The 21,348-nt window shown below is 63.8% G+C and overlaps 1 protein-coding gene across 5 annotated transcripts in view; it reads left to right on the forward strand.

Moving 5' to 3' along the window:
- Window positions 1–1,702: 1,702 nt before the first annotated feature.
- Begain (brain enriched guanylate kinase associated) overlaps window positions 1,703–21,348 on the forward strand; it is a 38,250-nt gene continuing 18,604 nt past the window's right edge. Inside the window, exons 1-2 of one of the 5 annotated variants that reach the window (XM_063241408.1) lie at window positions 1,703–1,817; window positions 15,294–15,322. In XM_063241408.1, coding sequence (XP_063097478.1) covers window positions 1,776–1,817; window positions 15,294–15,322 — 71 coding nt within the window. In that variant the 5' untranslated portion in view covers window positions 1,703–1,775. Of the gene's footprint in view, window positions 1,818–14,387; window positions 14,409–14,786; window positions 14,873–15,293; window positions 15,323–21,348 lie in introns of those variants that run through there. The other 4 variants (XM_063241407.1, XM_063241409.1, XM_063241410.1 and 1 more) reach the window with 4 other exon arrangements.

Consider the following 21,348-nt stretch of genomic DNA (forward strand, 5'->3'; position numbering starts at 1 on the left):
CTTCAGGAAGGGACTCGGCCTCTCTGAGTTTCAATTTCACCATCTGCAAAAGAGGACCTGTGCCACCTACCCCCAAAACTCATGCCTGGACCTCTGCTCTTTCCTCTCTCCTTCTCACCTCGGGTGGGCTGGGGCTGGGGGCTGGGGCAGGGGGCTGGGGCAGGGGGCTGGGCCCCAGAAGAACTAAAGGACTCTGCAGGCAGGCCCAGAAGGCTGCAGACTGCTGAGCTGAGGCAGCGCCGCCCCCACCTCCACCCCACCCCCGCCCCCCCAGCCATCTGCGTGTGGGCAGCCGAGGAGCCCGAGGAGCCCGCGCAGCATGAACACGAAACACACTCAGCACGACTAAGCAGGACGAGCCTCTGGGGAAGGATGATCGCCCATCAGACCCCACCAGGACAGGGCAGGCAGCCCCCTTTCCTGTCTATCTCTGGGGAGAGCAGGGACCCCAGGCAGGGCTGAGACTCGGCTCCCTGCAGCTCCGCTCCGCAGCCTCCTCCCCCTGTCTCTCTTCCCCTCCCCCTCCTCTGGCTACCCAGTACCACCCTCCCTCGGGCCCTGCCAGGACAGGGAGAGGACCTTGCCCGGTACTAATGGGCTCCACTTGGCTGCTGGCTCCTCTTCCTGTGCCTCCTCCGTCGCTTCCCTCCCTCCCTGGCTATCAGCGCTTTTCCCAGCACTGTACTGTGCCTGGCTGCCTCGGCCTACTCCCCTCATTAAGGAAGAGAGAGAAGGCGAGCAACACTCTACACTCAGAACAGGAGCTGGGTGTGCGGCGCGGACGTCCGCGGTGCCACGAGGCTGCACCCCTAACAGTGGCTGCCACAGCTCCATGTTGTGTTGTGCATATTTTACCACGTTCCACGTGCAGGCGACTCCTCCTCCTAACCCGCCGCATGCTTGGCCTGATGCGAGCACTAGCGAACCAGAGTCCCAGGTCGTGAGGAAGGACCAGAGTCAGCGTGTGTGCTCTGTGACACCCCCACCCCCCGCATGGCCCAGGGTCCTTCTCGCTCCATGTGTTTTTCCCAGGGCTCATCGCCGACTTGCTGGGCTGGTCAGGATGGAAGACCTTGTCCCCAGGTCCCTGGGCATTCGCACTTGCCATAGAACAGCCTGCCCCAAGGCCTGGGGAAAGTAGGGTTCACACTGCACCCTTGCCTAGGTGCGGACTGGCCAGCCGTGTGCTCTGCTGGGGTGCAGCACACCTGGAAAGCGTGAGCTCCCTGAGGGGAGGAACCTGATTCATGCTCTGCTGTGTTCCCAAAAGACAGCTGGACAGGGTGGTATACAGTAGGTGCTCAATAAACGTCAAGGGATGCACTGAATGGCCAGAGGCAGAGGTGGCCGCCGGGTCAGCACCAGGCGCTTCCGGGCTTAGGGGACGCATCCACTCCATCCCCCCGGCTCCCCGTTCGCGCCCCGCACCCCTTCATTCATGCCCTCCGTCATTCACACGCGGGCTTCATTCATTCCTTGCGCGCCGCCGCTCTGTCCCCGCGCCGCGCCGCCGACTCCGGGCCCGGTCCGCCCCGCGCCCACCACGTGCGCCCGCCGGCCGCTGCGCGGGCCCCGCCGGAGCAGCCGCGGCTGCGCGGGCCGGGCTGGCGGGGAGCCGGGCCGGGGGCGGGGGGCGGGCGCTCCCTGCGGGAAGTCGGGCGGGTGGGAGCCCCGGCCGCGCCGCCTCCCGGCGCTCGGAGCGGAGGGGAGGGGAGGGAGGGGGCGGCGGGCCCGGGCGCTGCGGCGGCGGCGAGCAGCGCGGCCGCCCCGGGGCCATGTGGACGGGAGGCCGCCGGCCGGGCCGGCTCCGCCGGGCGGTGAGTACTGCGAGCCGAGCCGAGCCGAGCCGGGCGGGCGGGGCGAGGCGGGGCGGGGCGGGCGCTCGCGCCGGGGTGTCCCCGCGCGCGCCCCCGTCCCTTCCCCCTCCCGGCGCCCGGGGACCCGGCACTCCGGTGCGGGGCGGGGACGCCGGCCTCCTCCGCTCCCCGCCCCCCGCGCGCCGGCCGGGGCGCCCGGATCCCCCGCGGGGTCCCCGTCCCCAGTGCGCGCGCGCTTGCGGCGGAGGAGGGGTGGCGCGGGGACGCGGCGAGGCCTGCGGCCCGGGAGCCGCCGCGCGCTGTCCGGGGCCGGTGTTGGGTGTCCCCCTCTCCCCGCCCTGCGTCAGGGGGCCGGGCCGAGCGGGCGGGAGGCGCCGGAGCCAGGCCTGGGAGCCGGAAGGAGGCTGGCCCGGAGCCGGTTCCGCGAGGGTTCGCCGCGCGTGGGCGCGCAGTGCCTGCATCTTCTCCTGCGCCTGCAAGGCCGATACTGTGGTTCTGGCCGCTTACAGGGGAGGAAACTGAGGCCTGGGAGGCGAGGGGCTCTCCCCGGGCCACTCAGCTGGCACTGTCACCTGCCAGCCCGGACAGAGGGAATTTCTGCTCCAGCATTTCCGCTTCCTGCCTGATGCAGAGCCGTTTGCTTGCTGCCCTCCTACCCCATCCTATTCCAGTGAAGTGCCTGAGGGGCAAGAGTGGCACGGGCGGGCGACATTCTGCAGTCCCCAGAGTTTCAGGGTGGAAGCAGAGCAGCAGGCTGGCTGGGAAGCCCCTATGCCGCCTGAAGGTGAGACCTGGGCGCACAGGTCAGGCAGGTCTCCATGGCCTGGCTGGTACTGCAGTCCCAACCCCTGGGCCTCTGAGGAAACCCCCTTACCCTCTTTGGGCCTCAGTTTCCAAGAAGCCCCTGCCACCCCCTGCCCAGGCTGGACTCCACAGAGGACTTGTGGAAAGGCACTCAGCCCCTGGTGTGCTGGCCAGCGGGCCAAGTGTGACCCTGCCCTGCTGGGCCAAGTGGCTGCCGAGGGCGGCTGTGCCTGGCATCTGTGATGCACGGGGTGGGAAGGTGACAGCAGAGGCCCTGGCAGTCTCCTGCAAACCCTTCATTTGCACAACACTCACTATAATCAGGGTGGCGCAGAAGAGCAAGCGCAGTGGCAGATGCAGGGGCCAGCGCCGGGCACTGGGCAGGCAGCAGGCAAAGGGAGCTGTGCTATCTCGGAGGACAGTCCCAAGTTAGTGTCTCATGCTTGTGGGTTGCTGTGGCATCAAGACCTGGAGGTGTTGACCCCTGGGACGCTGTGCGGGAAGGCTGGAACTTTGTATAGGCCAGGAGACCAGAGTGGGGCACCGTGCCTGGCCCTGGAGCAGAAACAAGGCCCAGGCAGCCTGCAGGGTGACCTTCCCAGTACTCCCATTTACCCAGCAGTCTGGCCCACAGTGGTGGCCTTATCCAACACCTACTGTGCACAGGACAGCATCCTCATGCACCTGCACCGTCTCCATGGCAACACTTTGAGGCAGCATCCCTACTCCTGCAGGCACTTACGCTCGCGGAAGGTTGAGTGGGCCAATGAATGAATGAGGGACCAGGAGTGACAGCAGTCCACGAGCCCACGGCTTGTTGGAGGTGAGGCCGTTGGGGTAGAGGAGCAGTCACGCAGGTAGGGGTATGGTAGATGGCAGCCGAGGCCTGCGTGGGCCCTGTAACCAGAAGAGTTCGTCTTGCTGACATATGAGGATCAGGGCATGCCATGGAGGCACCCGTTCACAAGGCCCTGAGCGCTCCTGGGATTGTCACAGTCAGGAGAGTGACTGGAAGGCCACCGAGGGTGGCCGGTGTGGGAGATCGGCCAGAAGCTTCTGTGGATGCCATCGTTACAGGCGTGAAGGGTTGAGTGGAGGGTTGAGTGTGACTCCGTATGCAGCGTCTGCCTTTGCCCCACAGGTTCCCCCTGCGCTCTGTGCTGCCCACTGGAGTCACTTGGGGACTCTGACATGGAGGTCACAGTCTGATGGGCAACAAGGACCCTGGCCAGGGCAGTAGCTGGGAGATACAGAAGTGGCTCAGCCCCGATGGGCTGTGAGCCTGGAGGGCAGCACCACAGGCTCTGCCATTAGCCAGTGCCCAGCGCTTGAGTGAGGCCAGTGCTCTGCAGTTGCTTGTTTGGTCAGTGGGCCCTGGACTCATGTGGCAATACAGAGGGGTCAGACCTGCCTGGGGAGGACAGACTTGGTGGCCTCCAATCCTGCCGCTGGTGGTGCCTGCAGGGGTTGGGAGGAACACAGAGGAGCACAGGTGGCAGGAGACGATCGTGGATTTTGGTGCCAAAACAGGTGGATGGGTAGATGGACGGAAGAGCTGGTGTAGGTGCAGGACTGCGTGGACAGAAGGAAACATCTGTGGTAGACATCTGGGGGATGCGTGTGGCAAGATGGGAAGATGAACAGGGGGAAAAAGCTAAAAATATGTGGACGGATGGAGGAAGGGGGTGGGTAAGGGCGGGAAAGTGAATGACCGTGTCCAGGGGTGCCCTCAAGGATCGAGTGTTGCAGTGGGCTTGAATGTGTGTCAGTGACACGCTGGGTATAGGACTGGGCACAGGAGAGCTGATGCAGGAAAAACGGGTGGATGGCTGGTGAGTGCCTTGGTAGATGCATAGACACAGCCACACGGGGCACAGATGTGTGCATGGGTAACACATGGCAACAGATAGGTACCAGGCAGGAAAGGGCCACTCAGGCGAGCAGGCAGCTGGGTGGATGGGTGAGTGTGGGCTGGCACACGGCAGGTGCAGCCCGGGGCGTGTCCTGGCCTACACATGTGTTATAGGACGCCGGGTGGCACAGGTGCTCGTTGAATGCTGGGTGGTGCTTCCAGGCCCTGCATCCCTTGATTGCCCAGGGGCACCATCATGTTTTGCTCACGTGTCCCAAGGTCCCTGGAGAGGTTGCAGGACTGGGACCAGCCTTGCTGACTCAGACTGAAACGCTAATCCTACGTGCAGGGTATCGGAGAGGAAAACCAACCCACTCCGGTGGTCATTAGGCCTCTCCAGTCCTGTTGTGCTTGGCAAGCTGAGCTTAGGGACGTGAGGCAGCGACAGGGCTCTCTGCAGAGCCACAGCCAGCTAGGAGGTCTCAGGACCTTCCTTGCTGAGGGCCCCGCTCCGGGAAGTGTCTGGCAGCTGGAGCGGGCATCTCCTCAGGATTAGGAGCACTGAGGCAAATTTGGGGCTCCCATACCAAAGGCACCAAGTGTGTGCCGTAGCCACCATCCAGGGTCCTCAGGCCAGCATGGCGTTGTCAGGCAGCAGCAGGTGAAAGGGGAGCGTGGCAGAAGCTCCTGTGCGGAGGATCACGGCAGGGCTTGCCACGTGGGCCCAGGGTTTCTCGGTAACCTCTGCCCTGGACCAGCAGACAGGGCAGTGCCCTAATGTGATACCAGGGGCCCACCCTCAGGGTCTCACCACCGCCCCAGGCCCTGGAGTGCCTCTGGCTCCTCCCTGAACCTTCCCCTCACCTCTCTTTCCCAGTGCTTTGGGTGCCCACCCCAGGCCTGGCAGCAGTGGCCGCTGACAAGTCACTTCATCTCTCTGGGATGCTGCTCTTCGCAGCCTTAACCCGAGCCTGCAGCTGCCCCGCTCAGCTCTCAAGGCACCAGGAGGGCACCAGAAATGAGGCTGAGCAGATGCGCAGGTCCGCAGGCTGCTGTGCCAGGTCCGGAAGCCCTTTAGGGAGAGGGAACCTGGCCTGCCATCAGGTTGCTAGGACAATGCAAACTTGTCAGATGCTGCCCAGTCCTCTGGGGGAGGCTGGGAGGACTAACTGGCCAGCGCCCCCCAAATACTCCCATAACCACAGACTCATGCGGTCAACAAGTCAGAACCCCGTGGCAATGGGCCCTAAGGTCCTGGTGGGTCCGAGGCTCAGTGTCTGTCCCCACTCAGCAGATGCAGGCGCCTGGCTTGCCCCATCCCGTTGAAGAGTTGGAGAGGGCCCTTGAACTCGGGTCTGCCTTCCTCCTGGTCCAGGGACTGGGTGGGCCTGCAGCCGGGGAGGAGTTGTCCAGGTGCACAGGAGCGGCTGCCTGGGACTGCAGCAACAGGAGGGACCACATGACCTCCCAGGAGCCTGCAGCCCCTCCCCGTGCCCTCCCAGCCTACGTTGAGCTGGACACTCGGGAGCTGACAGCCCAGTCTATGTGTCTCTCCTTTCATCCCTGTACCTGTTCATTCAGCTGCTGCTGGCTCTCAGGAGAAGCAGGAAGCAGAGGAACTTCCTTGCAGTGCACAGCCACCAGGGGCCAGGTTATATGAAAGGCAGGGGTCCTAAGACTTTCACAGGAGTTCCTGATCTAATCTCCGGGACAGAGAGGGAGAGGCTGCCAGCCTGGCTGTGAGGGTTGGGTGAGGAGGGGAAGAGAGAGAACAGCAAGTACAAAGGCCCCGAGGCCACATAGAGCTCATCACACTCAGGCAGTGAATGGCACTTCCTTTGGGGTAAGAGGAGAAGAGAATGGCAGGCAGCAGAGGCCCAAAGCTGGCCCTCAGCAAGCCCCTCAGGCTGCAGGACAGTGTGCTATTGCCCAGTCATCCGGTGTGTGATTGTCAAAGGTTATGCTGGCCACATCTGGAGTGGATGCAGCCTGGGACCCTAGAGAGATCACAGGTGTCCAAGTGCATCACAGGTGCATGATGGCATCGGGGTCCAGCAAGCGGAGTTTGAGGGTGGAGGGTGGTGGTCAGGTCTCAGACAGACTCAGTCACCAGGGCCCAGTAGTCAGCAGTGGGCCGGGGAGGAGAAGGCTCTGGAGCCGGTGCTCAGGGGCCCATGGGGTCCTGCACACGGGTCACCTGGGCCCAGGCACGGAGTGGGAGGCAGGTGGGCAGGGCTGTAAGCACAGGCAGTGCTGTGGGGGCCCAGGCCACTCCATAAGCCACACCAGAGGCTGGTGCCAACTGGTGGCCACCCGCTGGCTGAGGGCCCGGAGCTGCCACCCCCTAGCAAGCACCCTCTACCTACAGCCCCCACGTCCTGCAGCTTTCTGGGAGTGGGCACAGTCTCCATCACCAGCTCCCCATCTATCTATGCCCTGGGCCCCCAAGTGCCCAGGGCTCTGGCTCTGCAGCATGAGCAGCTGGTGTTCCTCCCTTTCCCCTGTGGGTCATTGAATGCGTGGCTGCTAGCGGCAGAGGCTGGAGTAACGAATGCTTGAATAAGATGGGCCGTTTCTGTCTCGGTTAGAGAAGTGGCACAGGCAGGCGGTCACTGAGGACCCGCTCTCCCTGTCTCCCCGCTCCTCCAGCCCTTGTACACGGCTTCTGCCACAAGCTAGCAGATGGCACAATATGGCCACCACCGCCCCACAGCAAGATGGGGAGTGGGGGCAGAAGACACGGGTGAACAGTAGATCCCTTTACGTACTAGTGTTTGTTTGCAGTGCCTAAGGCTTACATTCCCCATGGGGAGTTGGTACAAGAGCACCACACACCCCAGCTCCCCAGCAGGAGCGCCAACAACTTCCCTCTCCATCTCCTTGACCACCCCTGGATGCAGAGGCGCCTGGGAAATGGGCCTTGTGGTTCAGTATCTTGCAATCAAAGGGAGGAGGATGGGTGGCCCCTGTTTCTGGCTTCCCCTCCTTCCAGTTCTCTGCTCCCACAGCCCAAGCATGTATCAAGCTGTCCATCCCCCCCACCCCCCGCCTCTCTGTGCCCCTGTGCCCAGTCCTGTCCCTTGCCAAGGAGACAGAGCGCATGAGCAGGGAGGTACAGCCTCCCGGGACCCAGGATGTGACCTTCTCCGCCCCGGCACTTTCTGAGCCCCGAAGCTGTGCTTCCATTTAGTGAGAATCGATTCAGGGTGGGAGGTACCAGGACCTCCCCCGCACTCCAGTGACGGTGATGGGCAGGCCTTGCGCTGGCTGTTCTGGCCAGGGAGGGCAGGCAGGCTGGCCCTGAGCAGGCGTGGTCCCAGCCCCGTGCAAGGCGAGGCGTGGGGGTCCGTGTGACCTTGGGCCAGCTGAGCGGGATGCTGACAGGGGCTGGCTCCAGGGCACAGGGCCCTGACACCCCCAGCACCCCACGGGAGCCCAGGCCCACAGCCCCCATCAAGGAGGTGCATCGCAAGGACCTGCACAGCCGGAGCCACCAGCCACCTGGCCCCAGTGCAGGGCTGAACCCCGGCCAGCAGGCCAGCTCACCACTGGCCGCCCCGGAGCCCCAGGACACAGGCAGTGGAGCTGCTGCAGGCCCCCTCGCATGCCTGGGCCGCCAGCGGGAGGCCAGGCTGCCCTTCTCCAGGTTCCTGGATGAGGTCACCGTGCGAGTGCTGGACCCCAGAACCCTGGAGGCCTTCAGGGGGCTCAGAGCCCGAAGCCCGGGTCTGTCCCCGGAGGAGCAGGGTCCAGCCCATGCTGGGCAGCCCCTGGCAGTGGCTGTGTCCCCGAAGCAGAAGGACCCAGCCAGCAGCCCCCAGCTTTCCCCAGAGGTGGCCGCGGGGGCTGCAGACCCCAGGGTCCTGGGCCAGCCGGACACTGGGAGCCCTTGTGTGGGCAGCGGGAAGCACAGAGGCCAGGCCACCTCTCCCTGGAGGCCTTCAGGCCAGGTGAGTCACGGCCTCGGCCTGTCCTCCACAAGGCCCCTGGCCCCCATCCCCCCTCAGCAGGTGAGATCTCAGCCGCACAGGGAAAGGTCCCTAAGGGGGCGTACTTGGCTTTGGGAGGCCAACTCCAGACCTCGCCCACCCCTTGTGCCCTGGTGGAGGCCTTTGGGGTGTGCTGTGGGCTTTTATGGGGTTCTGCCTTCATTTTTGAGGCTCAGACAGCTCCATGAGGGGAAGGATCTGACACAGGCCTTGCAGCAGGGCCGAGGGCCAGTGGGCCTGTTTGACAGAGGTTTTGAGGGGCTGCTGCTTGCTTGGGGGATGGGGAGCCAGGCGCGGGTTGTGGGTCTCTCTTCTCTGCACCCCTGTGAATCCCCCAACCTCGGGCAGGCAGGTGGCGGGTCAGGTGCCCTCAGTCAGAGCTCTGTAGGGGCAGGATGCCACCCAGGACGCTGTGTGCCCCCTCCCTCGGTGCTTTGGTTCCAGGGACAGGGGGTGCAGCTGAAGGCATTGCCCTGGCGCCATGCCTGGGTCCCAGCTTCTCTTGGGAGAGGAGCTAGGGGAGGCTATGATCGGGATGTGGCCATTAGTAATGGCACCCCCAGAGTATAGAGGAGCCCGCCCCGGACCTCACCCCTTCCCTGGCCACCTTGTGCCCCCCACATCCTGTGACCTGCTCTCTTGGTGGATAACCGGTCCCATCAAGTTCTGGTTCTTTGCAGCCCCACAGCCCATTCCCGGGTCTATTGCAGCCCCAGGGAGCCCCTCAGCTCGAGGCCAGCTGCCTGCCAAGTGACCACATAGGCACCCCTCGCTCCCTGGTGGGCCTCAGTTTCCCCAGCTGGAGACAGGCAGCAGTGACGATGCATGGTTGGGTCCCCAGCCCCCTCCATAATGCGCCAGTAGTCTGGGACCCTGCCTGTGTGTGTGTGGGTTCTGGGTACCATGCAGATTTCTTTTGGTGGACCAGCAAGTCCCTAGGGAGACTGGAGTGGCTAGTCTCCCTAGGGTGACCCCCTGGTGGCTTCTGACCTTGGGGACGACCTGTCTTGTTGGGCTGCGTGAGTGCTGGCTGGGGACTGTGTCATGCACCTGGCTAAGGGGCTGGCATTGGCCTAGGAGCAGGGCTGGCCTTGGGGGTTCCCAGGCTGTAACCCCCAACCCCTCCCACCCCACCCCCGGGAACACCCACTCTGAGCCTCCAGACTGCCGCCATCTGAGGCTCTGAGGGTTGCTGGCACAGGGCCCTGGCTGGGACCCTCGTGGGGCAGGCAGGAGCAGGAAAAAGGAGCTCAGCCAGCGGGGCAGTGGCACTGATGGAGGTGACATGGACAATGACAGCTCGCACTCGGACATAAGCACCACCTGGATGCCTCTGGGCCTGACCAGGTGTGTCCCCTGGCAGGATGGAGGGCTCCCAGAAGAAGGGCAGACCCCTGGCTCCAGGACCTACCTGCAGTCCTGGCCAGGAGCCAGCCCTGGCCACTTCCACTGGCCACCGAGTTGGGGAGGGCCCTGGATTCCAGTCCTGCCTCTTCTGTCGGGCTGGGCGGCCATGGGTGGGTCCCTGTCACCATCCAGCCCGAGAGCAGCCTCAGCGCACTGGCTGCCCTCTGGCCTCAGCCTCCCTGCAGGCAAGGCGAGCTTGGGCACTTGGGTGTAGCCCCAGAGTGGGGACCCCAAGGTCCCTAGGGAGGTGCCACCGCTTCCCAGCCCCCCTGTCTCTTGCCGTGGAGGAATGTGGGATGGAGTTGCCATATCTTCCACAATTTTCAGTGGAAGCCAAAAATATGGATTTTAAAATGTAAATTCTCCCAATTTTTAACTGTTGGCTCAAGTGTTGAAAAAGAAAGAAAGAAACCTCAAACGGGCCAAATACAACACGCCGGCAGCCAGATTTAGCCCAGGGAGGCCAGTTTGCAGTCACTGCAGGGCCTGTGATCTGCACCACAGGCAGAGGGAGGTCCCTCTGGGGTCCCCAAGGCTTGGCTGGAACTGGGGGAGTCTCCTCCTGGAGACAGCCGTAGGCCAGGGCCTGGACTCAGATCCCCATCTTACTGTAGGGTGACCTTGGGCAGGTGCCGTGCCTTCCCCATGAGTCACTTAGAGTCCCAACCACAGTCACGGTAGGAGTACAAGAGGGGCCCAGTCAGGACGCCTGGAGGACACGAGGCCAGCAGACCTGTGGGCCGCCAGGCATGACACTGGTGGTCCCTCAGTGTGTGGCTGAAACACTGCCTCAGGCCAGCCCCTCCCAGGTTCCCTCTGACATCCGGACCCTCGCCCGCACCCCAATGGCCCATCTTCTCCCCAGCCTCCCTTCCCTCCGGTCATGAGCCTGCTTTCTCCCACACCCCTCCCCCACTGGCTGAGCCCACAGGCTGCCACCCACAGCACCCAGGGGTGCTCCTCCGCCCAGCCCCCCAGGATAGAAGCCCAAGTGCCATCAAAGGCACCTGTCCCAGCTCCGCCCTCACCCCAGCCTCCCCCTCCCCAGCCCTGCCAGGACACTCTCCCAGGGGACCGCCTCATGGGAGGAGCAGTTTGCAGATTCCTCTGGTAGCTCTGTCTCCCTGCATGACAGCACCACGCCTGAGCCTCAGCCTGGGGGAGGGGGCATGGAGTCTCTTCATGGTCCATTGCCCCACAACACATGTTTGTTGAATGAACCGTAAGGAGGGGAAGAGAGCTGGGGCCGTAGCTCAGTGACACGGCACCTGCCTGGCAAGAGTCAGGTCGTGAGTTTGATTCCTGGTACAAAAAAAAGAAAAGGCAAGGAGGAGCAGTGGGAAACATTTAAGAAAGAAGCCCTCCGGCCTGGCTCTCCAGAGCTGCAGCCTTTGCCAGCCTGCCCCCCCCCCCCCGGGAAATCCCTTACGTGGCCACCTGTTGCTTCCAACGTTCCTTGAGGGTTTTCTGTCCTGCTCTCTTGGGGGCCAGATAGAGACTCAAAGAGGCTGAGCACCTTGTCTCTCTGGTCACACAGCTGCCCAGGAAGACCAAGCAGCCGTCAGTGAGAGGTGGGGTTTGCCCCTCTGCATCCCACTCCTGGTGTGGAATTTCAGTCAAGTTGAGTCTGAGACTGTCTCCTGTGCTTGAGGTAGCAAGGGCACCAAGCATGAGGGTCCTGGGGGCCGAGAGGCCACCCCTACACCCTAAGGAATGCAAGGACTGGCCTAGGGTCCTGCAGCATGCGGGGACCAGAGCCAAGCAGACCCTCCGGTTAGGTGATGGCACAATTGGCGAGGCTGACCCACATCAGCAGGGGCCACAGTGACCAGGCAGAGATCTGCTTAGAGGCTGCACTGGGCCCCTGAGGGCCTGAGCCAGGATCCCAAGAAGACAGGGAACAATCAGGGCCCCAAGAGCAAGACAGTACAGTGTCACCTGGGAGCAACTCATTCATGGGGTCCCTACCTGCCCCAGGTGCGTGGAGGCACAGCTGCCCACTGTCTGTCAGGGTGCCCCATACTCAGAGGAGGGAGGGACAGCTCTGCCAGGCTGCACAGCACAGCAGTCCAGATGGAAGGAAGATGTGCGAAGGCCCTGGGGCAGCAAGGAGCGGGGTGGCTGTGGGACCAGTAGGGTGGCCTCACTGGCATGTGCTGGGGGGTGCAGTGGAGTGGGGCCTGTCACTAAGCAAGGGAGGGTGGCACACACACCCTTCTCCGTCACCTGTGAGGAAGTCTGAGCGCCCAGGTGCCCTGGGAGGATGGTGGCTGGGGGACACAGACCATAACCCCAGCCCCAAACTTCCTGCTCCTGCGTGTGGGCAGCCAGGCTTTGCTGTTAGGGTCTCTGTCTTTGCATCTGTGAAAGGGGTTATTAGAAGATGCGTCTTTGGGGGCTGGGGATTTAGCTCAGCGGCATAAGCACCTGCCTTGGAAGCAGGCAGTCGTGAGTTCTATCCCCGGTACCGGTAAAAAGGAAAAAGACAAAAAAAAAAAAAAAAAAAAAAAAGATGCGTCTCTGCTGGAACTGGAACTGCAGAGGGTAAGGGAAGGATTTGGGTAGCGGGGGCCTGAGGGGCAGTGTGACTGACCGGTGGGCTCCTGTGCTGATGTTAGGAGAGAAGTAGCCGCAGGCTGGGTCACCCAGTGTGGAGAGTGGCAGTGGGGGTCGGGCAGTGAGGAGAGCAGAGAGGCCTTGCAGGCAGAGGCAGCGGTGGGGATGGGGGATGGGCTGCAGGGAGGCTGCCAGATGCAGGGCTGGGTGGAGCCTCTGAGTGCACCTGGCCTGCCCACCTGTGTGCCCACCTCATCCTTTGCTTGCACGGAGGTTCTGCCCATGGCCAGGATCCTCTCCTCTCACCCCAGGTCCCCACAGGCCCTTCCCTAAGTCTCAGCCACCCTGGGCCCTAGGACTAGGCAATCTCATTTTGCTCTGTGTTAAGGGGGTACCCCAAGATCTACAGGAGGTGAGTGGCAGAGCCAAAGCTTGAACCCAAGACCCTGGCAGCAATGCCAAGAGGGCTGCTGAAGCCCAGTGCTTCCCAGGGCCAGGGGCGCCTTGTGCAACTCTCTGCTTGCCTATCACCAGGGGCCGAGGTCCTCAGACCCCAGGCTGGGAAAGTCCTAGGCCTGTCTCAGGGGTGGGGCCTGGGGAGCAGCCTTGAGAGTGAGGGGGAGGGTAGGAGGCGATGCACCTCCACAGCCCGGCAGCCCCCTAGTGCAGAGGAGAATTCAGGAGCCAGCATGGAAGACAGGCTGTCTCCTGCCCTGCCCAGCCCCCACCCGAGCCTCCCCCAAGTCCCTTCCTGGGGGGTGGCGGGATCCCGGACCGCCTTCCAGAAGAGCTGAAGCATTCCATGTAAATAATTAATGCTAGATTTTAAAAAATTAAATTTTAATACATTCTTATTAATTTTAGACAAACTCCGGGGCAGGTCGTTGGCTGTGAGTGATTGAGGCCACCAGAGTCATGAGAGGTGTCCCCCAGCCACCCCGTAGAAAAGGCCTCCGGATGGGGCCCAGGCCCAGTGGCTCTGCAGCTGTGCAGCCTGCAGCCGGTCCTTCTGTCCGGAGCTGAGCTCACGGTCCGTGCAGGGTGGGGGTGTTGTCTCCTCCCCGGGGTGGACTCCCTGGCTGGGTCAGACGATTTTCCACCCTGCGCCCCTGGAGAGCAGGGTTCCTGCATCCCTCGCCGCCTCTGAGCATCCTCCTGGAGCTGTGGGCTGGAGGGGGGCACGCTACGCGAAGGAGCACTTGGACTTGGGCCCTGGTTGATCCCAGGCCAAGTCTGACCCTTAAGAGGCCAGCTCCTCCCACCCTGCGCCTGTAGGTGGGGGCCAAGCCTGCTGGGCACTGGGGTGTCCTGCTGAGAGCGTGGGGCTCCTACCCAGCAACCGGAGCCCGCCATGGGAAAAAGGTTGGAGGCTCCCAGCCCGCGGGTCGTGGCTCCAGACATGTGCTGCCTGTGTTTATTGAGCACCCGCTGTATGCTAGGACTCGGCGTGACATGAGGTGCGCTGCGATGGGGACCCAGAAAGGTGGCTCGGGGCAGAGGGGCTTGGGGATTGCGCTGCTTGGCGGTAAACTCCATCTGGCGCGCTCTTTATTAGGAGCAAGATTGATAGGAGGGGTTTCGGCTTGTGGTCTCGCACAACTTTTAGAGCGTCGGCAGCAAAAACAGCCACCCAAGAGCCTCGGGAGCCTTTGTGGCCCCCGAAATTCCCGCCCCACCCAACCCCTCCGCAGCGCGAGGTGCTGCAGGGCGGCCGAAACGGGTCCAGCTTCCTCCCGTCTCCCCTCCCCCCAGCCTTCAGGTGAGGAAACTGAGGTCGGGGAGGCCTGCTCCAGGGGCCGAGAAGTTGGTGGCCGAGCCTGGCCGAGGCTCCCGGCCGGGCTGCGCCCTCGCCCGGCAGGGTGGTGGGGGAGGCTGCGTGGGGCCCGGACCGAGCGGAGCGCGCTCCCGGCGGACGCGGCGGCGGCGCCCGGCGCCCGGCGCCCGGCGCGAGGGGCCGGGATGGGCAGTCACCAGTCTTCCCAGGTCTGTCGCCGCTTCCTCGGGCTGAGTCCCTGTCCCCCTGCCGCCAGGAGCTGGGAGAGCCCCCGGGAGCGGCCTCTCCCGGGTGCGGAGCGCCCGCCCCGCGCCCCCCGCTCCGCGCAGGAAGTGCGATCCTGCGCGGGCCGCTCGCCGTCCCGGTGCTCGCCGGCGCCCGCGGGGTTAAGGCGCGGGTGGGTCCCCCGCCCTGCGCGGAGGGGCTCGGGCGGGAAACGCGGGCCGGGCGGGGAGGGTCTGCGAGCCGGGCGCGGGCGGGTCTGCGCAAGCCCGGCAGGGCGCCCCGCCGGCAAGCAGGGCGCGCAGGGGTTAATCCCTTGGGCCCGGGAGGGGCGCGCAGGCCCGCAACCCCCAATCCGAGGGCAGCGGGTCCTGATTGCGGAGTGGAGGGCTCCAGGCGCAGCACCTCGCGCAGTGCAAGCGTCCGCTTCTGCAACCCCGCACGGCCCCAGGTCCCCGATTCAAACATTTTGGACTCAGAGAGGCTGCGATGCCCAGCTTGGCTTCCTCCGGGAGGGAGAGCGGGGCCGTGAGGGTTAACGGGTGGGGCGGCCGTAGGGGGGCGGCGGGGCCCCGGACACCCGGAGTTCACGGGGACAAGCTGTCCCCTCCCCCTGGGGCGCTCCGGGCCGCACCACACCACAGTCCCCGGCCCGGCCCCCTCTCGCCCCGGGGGGCGTAACTCGGTGCCCAGAGCGCGGCGGCCCGGCGGGCTCACCTGTTACTCGGCCGCGGCCCGGCGCACCCACTGAGGCAGGGGAGCCGCGGCGGGCGGGAGTCGGGGGTGCGCGCGGCCAGCTGCCCGCGGGCCGAGGCTCGCGGGGGTGTCCGGCGCCGCCACCCGCTCTGACCCTCTCCTTTGGTTTCTCGCAGGCCTCTGCCGCAGACATGGAGAAACTCAGGTGAGTGCAGCGCCCGCCGCGCCACGGCTCCCGGGCCGGGGTCCTGGGAGGGCGCGGGGCTCCCCGGGGCGCAGCCTGGGCCCCGGCCGCCTCGGCGGGGCCATCCGCCGTCCGCAGGGGGTGGTGCGTGTGTGCCCGCGGCCAGACAATGAGGGGCCAACGCGGGGCCCCTCGGCCCGCTGGCCGCTGCGGTGGGGTGGAGTGCGCCACCGAGCGCCGCTGCCCCTGCCTGGCCGCGGCCCCCGGTGCCCCGCGCCGGACTCCCGCCGGTGCGTCCCCGGGGACCCCGCGGCGCTGCGCACCGGCCCCCACCCCCTGCGCACAGTTCCTGCTTCCGAGCTTTCAAGTTTCCGCCCGGTGGGGGCGGGGACGGCGCCCTCGCGGCCCGCCGAGGCCGTGGCGTTTGGAGCCATTTTGGGGAATCCCGCGGCCACGCCTGGGGAGCGCACCCCGAGGCCTCCCGCGGGCGCTAAACTTTCAGATTCGGTGGATCCGCCGGGCTGTCTCCGCGGCAGGCCGGGGATCGCAGATCGCGATTCCAGCGACTTCCACCGCGACTTCCCCGGGCCGCAGGACCCCCACTTAGGGCACACCCTCCGCGTTTTCCTGCTGAAGCCTGGGCTTAGGGGTCTTCGGACAGCGCGGTCACCCTTCCCGCTGGGCCTCGGCCCCATCTGCCCTGCCCGACGGTCCCGATGCCCCACTCTCTCAAGATGCCAGAATAGTGAGGCTGCGGGCGGCAGGTGGCCCTTGCCCCCTCGGAAGCCCAAACTGAGCCCAAGGAAGGTCCTGGCTGGGGCCTTTGGCGCCGATCTAGTGCCCTGGGGGAGTGGCTTGGGAATGCCCAGCGGGGAGCTCCCGGGGCCCAGGTTGGCGGTCTCCTGCGCCCTTAAGCCCGTGGTCCTAAGGCTCAGGAACAGTATGTATGTCGGGGTTGGGAGGAGGGATCGGGCTCCTGGGTAATAGGATCTCAGACCCCAAACCTGCTGGCAGTCCGCCAGCCCCACCCTGTTATGGGCGAGATCCAGGGGCCTGGGGAGGGGCCTGGGAGCTTCAGGTAGGCTGTCACAAACCTGGGGGTTCAGGCGGGGCACCCAGGACCCCATGTGGGCAGGGCTTCCCGCTTCTCAGAGAGGTCTTGAGGAAGATGGTGGCGCTCACCAGACGCCGAGGCCATCCCTCCGCCCTTCCTCCTTCCCCTCCTCATGCCCACCTGGGGTTCTATGCGCCCACCCCTGGGTGCCAGACTCTGAGGACGGAGACCTGAGCCTGTATGGCAATGGGCAGCCTCCGAGGCTCGCTGGCTGAATGGCAGGCTGGTGAGCATGGGCGGGGCATATTGGGGTCCCGGGAGCCAGGACTGAGAGGGCCCCCAGGCTTGGGGAGGGGTCCTGCCTTCCTCTGTGCTCTGACTTCTGCTTCCAGCTGTGCCTGCCCTGCCTTTCCTTCCTGGCCGCCACAGGGCTACCCCAGCACCATCTCTGCCCTGCATTTAGGAGACCAGGACCCTAGCAGGCTTGAGGGACATCAGCCGCACAGTCTCCCACCAGAAGGGTCGCAAGGTTTGCAGTCCCTTGGACCCAGAGTCTGGCAGAGTCCTGGCCCTCAGTGGCCTCAGTTTCCCCAGCTGTAAAATGGGCCCCCTCCCCACCCCAAGGATGAGTCTGGAAGTGACAGGAGGCTTCCCGCCCCAAGCCTGGCAATGAGCAGGGGTCCAGGCAGAGCATCCCTGGGGGCCCAGCCCCCCAGCTCCCAGCCAAGAGAGGAGGCACCCAAAGGGGCAAGGGGGGTCTGAGTGTCTTGGGGGTCAACCTGTGCCTGTGTTGCCTGCTACCCCAAGAGCAAGTGTCTGCATCTGCCCTTTGTCCCATGGGGGGTGGGGGTGGGGGCTGGCCCTCAGGAGAGTGCAGTGTGCTAGGGCCAGTGAGCTGCAGGACTGTGCCACCTGATGGCCTGTGGTCCTCCGGGGCTTCCTTTAGTGGGCCAGTTCACAGCTGGGGGTCTCCCCATGCTGTGCTCTCTGCCTCACCCCTGCCCCCTCCCATTGGCCCCTGGGAGCTGGAGCCCAGGGCAGCTGTCCCCTTTCTATCTCCTTGCCTTTGCTGTGATGTCCCCTCTGCCCAGGACACCCTTCCCCACCTTCCTGTCCACGTGACAAGTTCTCTGAGGCCATTGTGACCCTCCTGCCCTCCTCCCAGGTGGACTCAAACTCCCTCCATCCCCGGGCCCTGGGTGGGGCCCTGAGGCAGGGCTGGCTCTGCAGAGCAGAGGACACAGGTCTGCAGCAGACTCTCCCAGCCCAGCGGGATGGTCCAGCAGAGTCTGCCCAGAATGCTTTGCAGTCCCAGGGTGGACTGAGACTTTTGCCTAGGGCACAGTTAGCAGGGACACAGGACCTGAGGCATCGAGGATGAATAGGAGTTTGCTGGAGGAGAAGGAGCAGACCCAGTGCCTCCTAAAAGGTGCAGAGGCCCTAGGACACTAGGAAACAAGAGTATCCGAGAGACATGGGGTGGGGGTGTTCATGTGACTTCCTAGCCTTGTCCACCCTCCTCAGCACCCCACATAGGCACCCCAAGAACAGAGCCAAAGCCTCAGCTTCTGCCAGCCCAGGACAGCTGCACAGTGGGGCTCCCTGGGCCCAGGTGGCAGTAGTACCACTTTCCAGTGATAGTCTGGCCACCACATCTGCTGACTGTCCCCCACTTCCCCCCCCCCAGCCCTCCTGCCTCCCTCCAACTGCTTTGAAAACCCCTTGTCACAGTCAAGCATTTGGGGACAGTGCCAGCGTCTCTTGAATCAGTCTTTTCCCGGGCTCTGCCCCTCCCCCTGCAGGACCCAGCCTCCTCCTGCACCCATGAGCAGGAGGGTGTGCAGAGGCCCAGAGCTGTCCCTGCAGGGTCAGCACCTCCCCAAGTGCAGTTCCTCCAGTTACAGGCTGTGCCAGTCGCAGTGAAGCTGGCATCTTGCAGTTCAACCATTAAGTTAGGGCCACCTGGTGGCCACCACACAGAGGAAGGTGCCTCAGCACTGCCAGAGACCCCCCCCAAGACCCCCCAGGAGTTTTTCCAGCCGGGGGACCCTGCCTCCCCGACCAAGCATCACCTTCCCTGGGCTCTTGTCACCTGAGAGCGGCCCAGGCAATAGTTCACTTTGCCTAGCAGGAGCTGTGTGGGTCCTCCCCCCCCCGCCCCTCCCCCCTCCCTCCTGAGCTTTGGGCTGTGTGGCCTTTCTTAACCAAAGCACCGGCTCCCTGGGAGCGGCCGGTCTGTCTGGTCCATCAAGCAGCAGACTGTCACATCCCGTTTATCCACCGGTGGGTGGTAGGCAGCTGTAGACTCCATGCAGGTGTGCAGGGTGCGTGCTGCCCCTTTGGGGACCGTGCTGGTGTGTGACCAGCTGTGGAAGGATAGGCCGGCGCCCCGCCCCTCCTGTCCTGCCCACCCCTCCCTCAGGCCATTGCTGACTGTCTGCAGTGCGCCTTCAGAGCACAAGCGTTTTGATGGTTGTTCTTGGTTTTAGCTAGTGGGGACTGAGGGTGAGCGCGGGGCCTTACCACTGAGCTACAATCCCCTGCCCTTTTTATTTTCTTACTTAGAGACGAGGACTCGCCAAGCTGCGTTGCCAAGCTGGGTTTGAACTTTCAGTCCTCCTGCCTCAGCCTCCTTGATTTCATCTGGCACCTGGCCCAGGCTTTTAAGTTCTTTCTGGTTCAGGCCTCCGGTGTCCTGTTTAAGGACTCTGATGTGCAGCTGGTGGCCCTGAGCCGCTTGAACTTGGTTGTGTGAGGATCGAGGCTGTTTATTTTTAGGCTCTGGCACATGGACGCCCACGCATTTGGGCCATGCTCTGATTGTCTCGTGTGACCGCCATCATCGTGGTCCTGCCCAGGTTTAGTGCTGTCCTCCCGGGGACACCGAGGGACACAGGCAGCCTCAGAAGTGTCCCGGCACCCCCTCCCCAGGGCCCCGCCCAGTGCCATTGCTGAAGCCCAGAGCTGAGAAGCAGCTCCCAAGCCTCCTGCCACCGGGGCCCCCAAGTCCCCGCTGGGCCTGCCCCTTCCCCCTCCGTCTCCCAGTCGGCACTGCTGCTTTAATTTGCTCATCGAGTGCATATTTAACACATGTATTAGGGCCGCGGTTTACCCCAGGGTGTTGTAGGCTCAGGATAAAAACGGGCAGAACTCTGAGGGCTGGAGGATGGAAACATCACGTAGATGGGTGTCATGGTGACTAGTGCTGAAGGGACAGAAATTGATGAGGCCAGTGGGCATTGGGGGGTGGCATGCACAGCTCCAGGGGAGTTCTGTGCAGGGGCAGAGGCAGCACGGTCTCAGAGACAAGGGAGACAGGGAGTGAGGTATGGGGCTCAAGGGGGGGCTCCAGGTGTGGCCACACTCGGTGAAGGAGGAATGGGGCTCTATCCCGAGATGGGCACCACTGCAGAAAGCAAGGGTTTGGGGTGCACAGGCTTGGGGCACGCCCTTTGTCTGGCAGGCCCCTGCTGCACACTGCTCTGGCACATGGGGTGCAGTCTGAGCCAGCCGACTCCACAGGAGGTGGGAGGTGACCCCACCTTTCTCCCTGCCAGCTCCCCTCCTCCACCTCTCCCCCTCACACCCTGCCCTCCGTGCAGCAGGCCAAGCCCCTCCCTAAGTGAAGTCCCTCTGGGCTCCCTAAGCCTACTAGGGGCGGCCTAGCAGCTAATTCTCACTAAACTATCATTGACTACTTCCCCATCCCCTCCCGTGTGGGAGCCAGGACTGTGGAGGGGCCTGCTGCAGGAACTGTGCCCTCCTCCCTTCCACCACCTGTGCCCAGCCAGGTCCCACTCCTCCAGGAAACCTCCCTGACGGAGTGTGCCCTTAGAGTCAGCATTGCCTGGGGACATCGTTCTGTGGTGAAGGAGGGGACCATGGGCTGCAGGAATGAGAACCCCAGCCCTGGAGAGCCAGGCCAGAGTCTGGGGTCACTCCTGACGTGGAGCCTGCAGGGGCCTTCATGGTGGGTAAGGTTGAGGGTTGGACTCAGGACAATGCTACTATCCCATTTATACACTGGGAAACTGTGGCTCGGGAGCCTGGGACTGGCTGGCCAGGACGCACCTCACCCTCCTGGCATTCCCAAAGCCCCCAACCTAACTTCCAGGCAGGAGGAGCCCATAGTGGTCACAAGTGTCCCTTGGGCTTTGGTGACATCTGGGGAAACTGTGATCCAGAGAGGCAGCCTCCTTCCTGAGCGAAGGACCTCTGATCCTTTCAGCTAACTGATGTTGAAGTCGGCCACCATAGCTGCAGTCTTTGTGACCAGTTTTCAACCAGGTATGGTGGCACATGCCTGTCATCCCAGCACTCTGGGAGGCTGAGGCAGTAGGATCACAAGTTACATCGCAACCTGGACCACTTAGTGAGACCCTGTCACAAAATAAAAAATTAAAAAAGGGCCACAGATAAACTCAGGGTTAAGGTCCTGGATTCAGTCTCCATTACTGAAGAAATTAAAAACCTGGAGGGGTTTGGACCCCCTGAGCATTTGGTGTGTGCACACGTGCGCTTAGGTGTGGGGGAGGAGAGCCGACCACTCAGCACCTGGCACTCCAGGGAGTCCCTGGGTGTGGGAGGGATGGATCTGGGGTGTACCAGGTCACGGTGAATGTCCCACAGCCCTGACAAGCTCTCTGATCCCCAGGACCAGTGACAACAGGCCTCCTGCCGATCCAGTTAATAAGTTTGCCGTGTCTGCATGTGGTGGTGAGCAGGCGGGTGTCATGGTCAAATTAGCGAAGCCAGCACGGGCACCTTGGTGGGCAGTAATGAACCTGATCATCAAGGTGTTCAATGGCAGCGTCTCCTGCCCTGGGCTGTGGGAGAAGGGGCACAAGGACATTAATTGGGGAGCTGTCACTGGCTGTGAGGCCCCTGTAGCCACCCATCTCCCATCTTGCCCCAGCTGGGTTGCCACAGGTGGCCACCCACGAGGAAAGGGCCTAGCCCTGGGGCGTCCTAGCCCTGGGGCGTCCTAGCCCTG

This window comes from Cavia porcellus, unplaced genomic scaffold (assembly GCF_034190915.1).
Source record: "Cavia porcellus strain 051 isolate PalLab524CR breed Dunkin Hartley unplaced genomic scaffold, mCavPor4.1 scaffold_31, whole genome shotgun sequence".
NCBI lineage: Eukaryota > Metazoa > Chordata > Mammalia > Rodentia > Caviidae > Cavia > Cavia porcellus.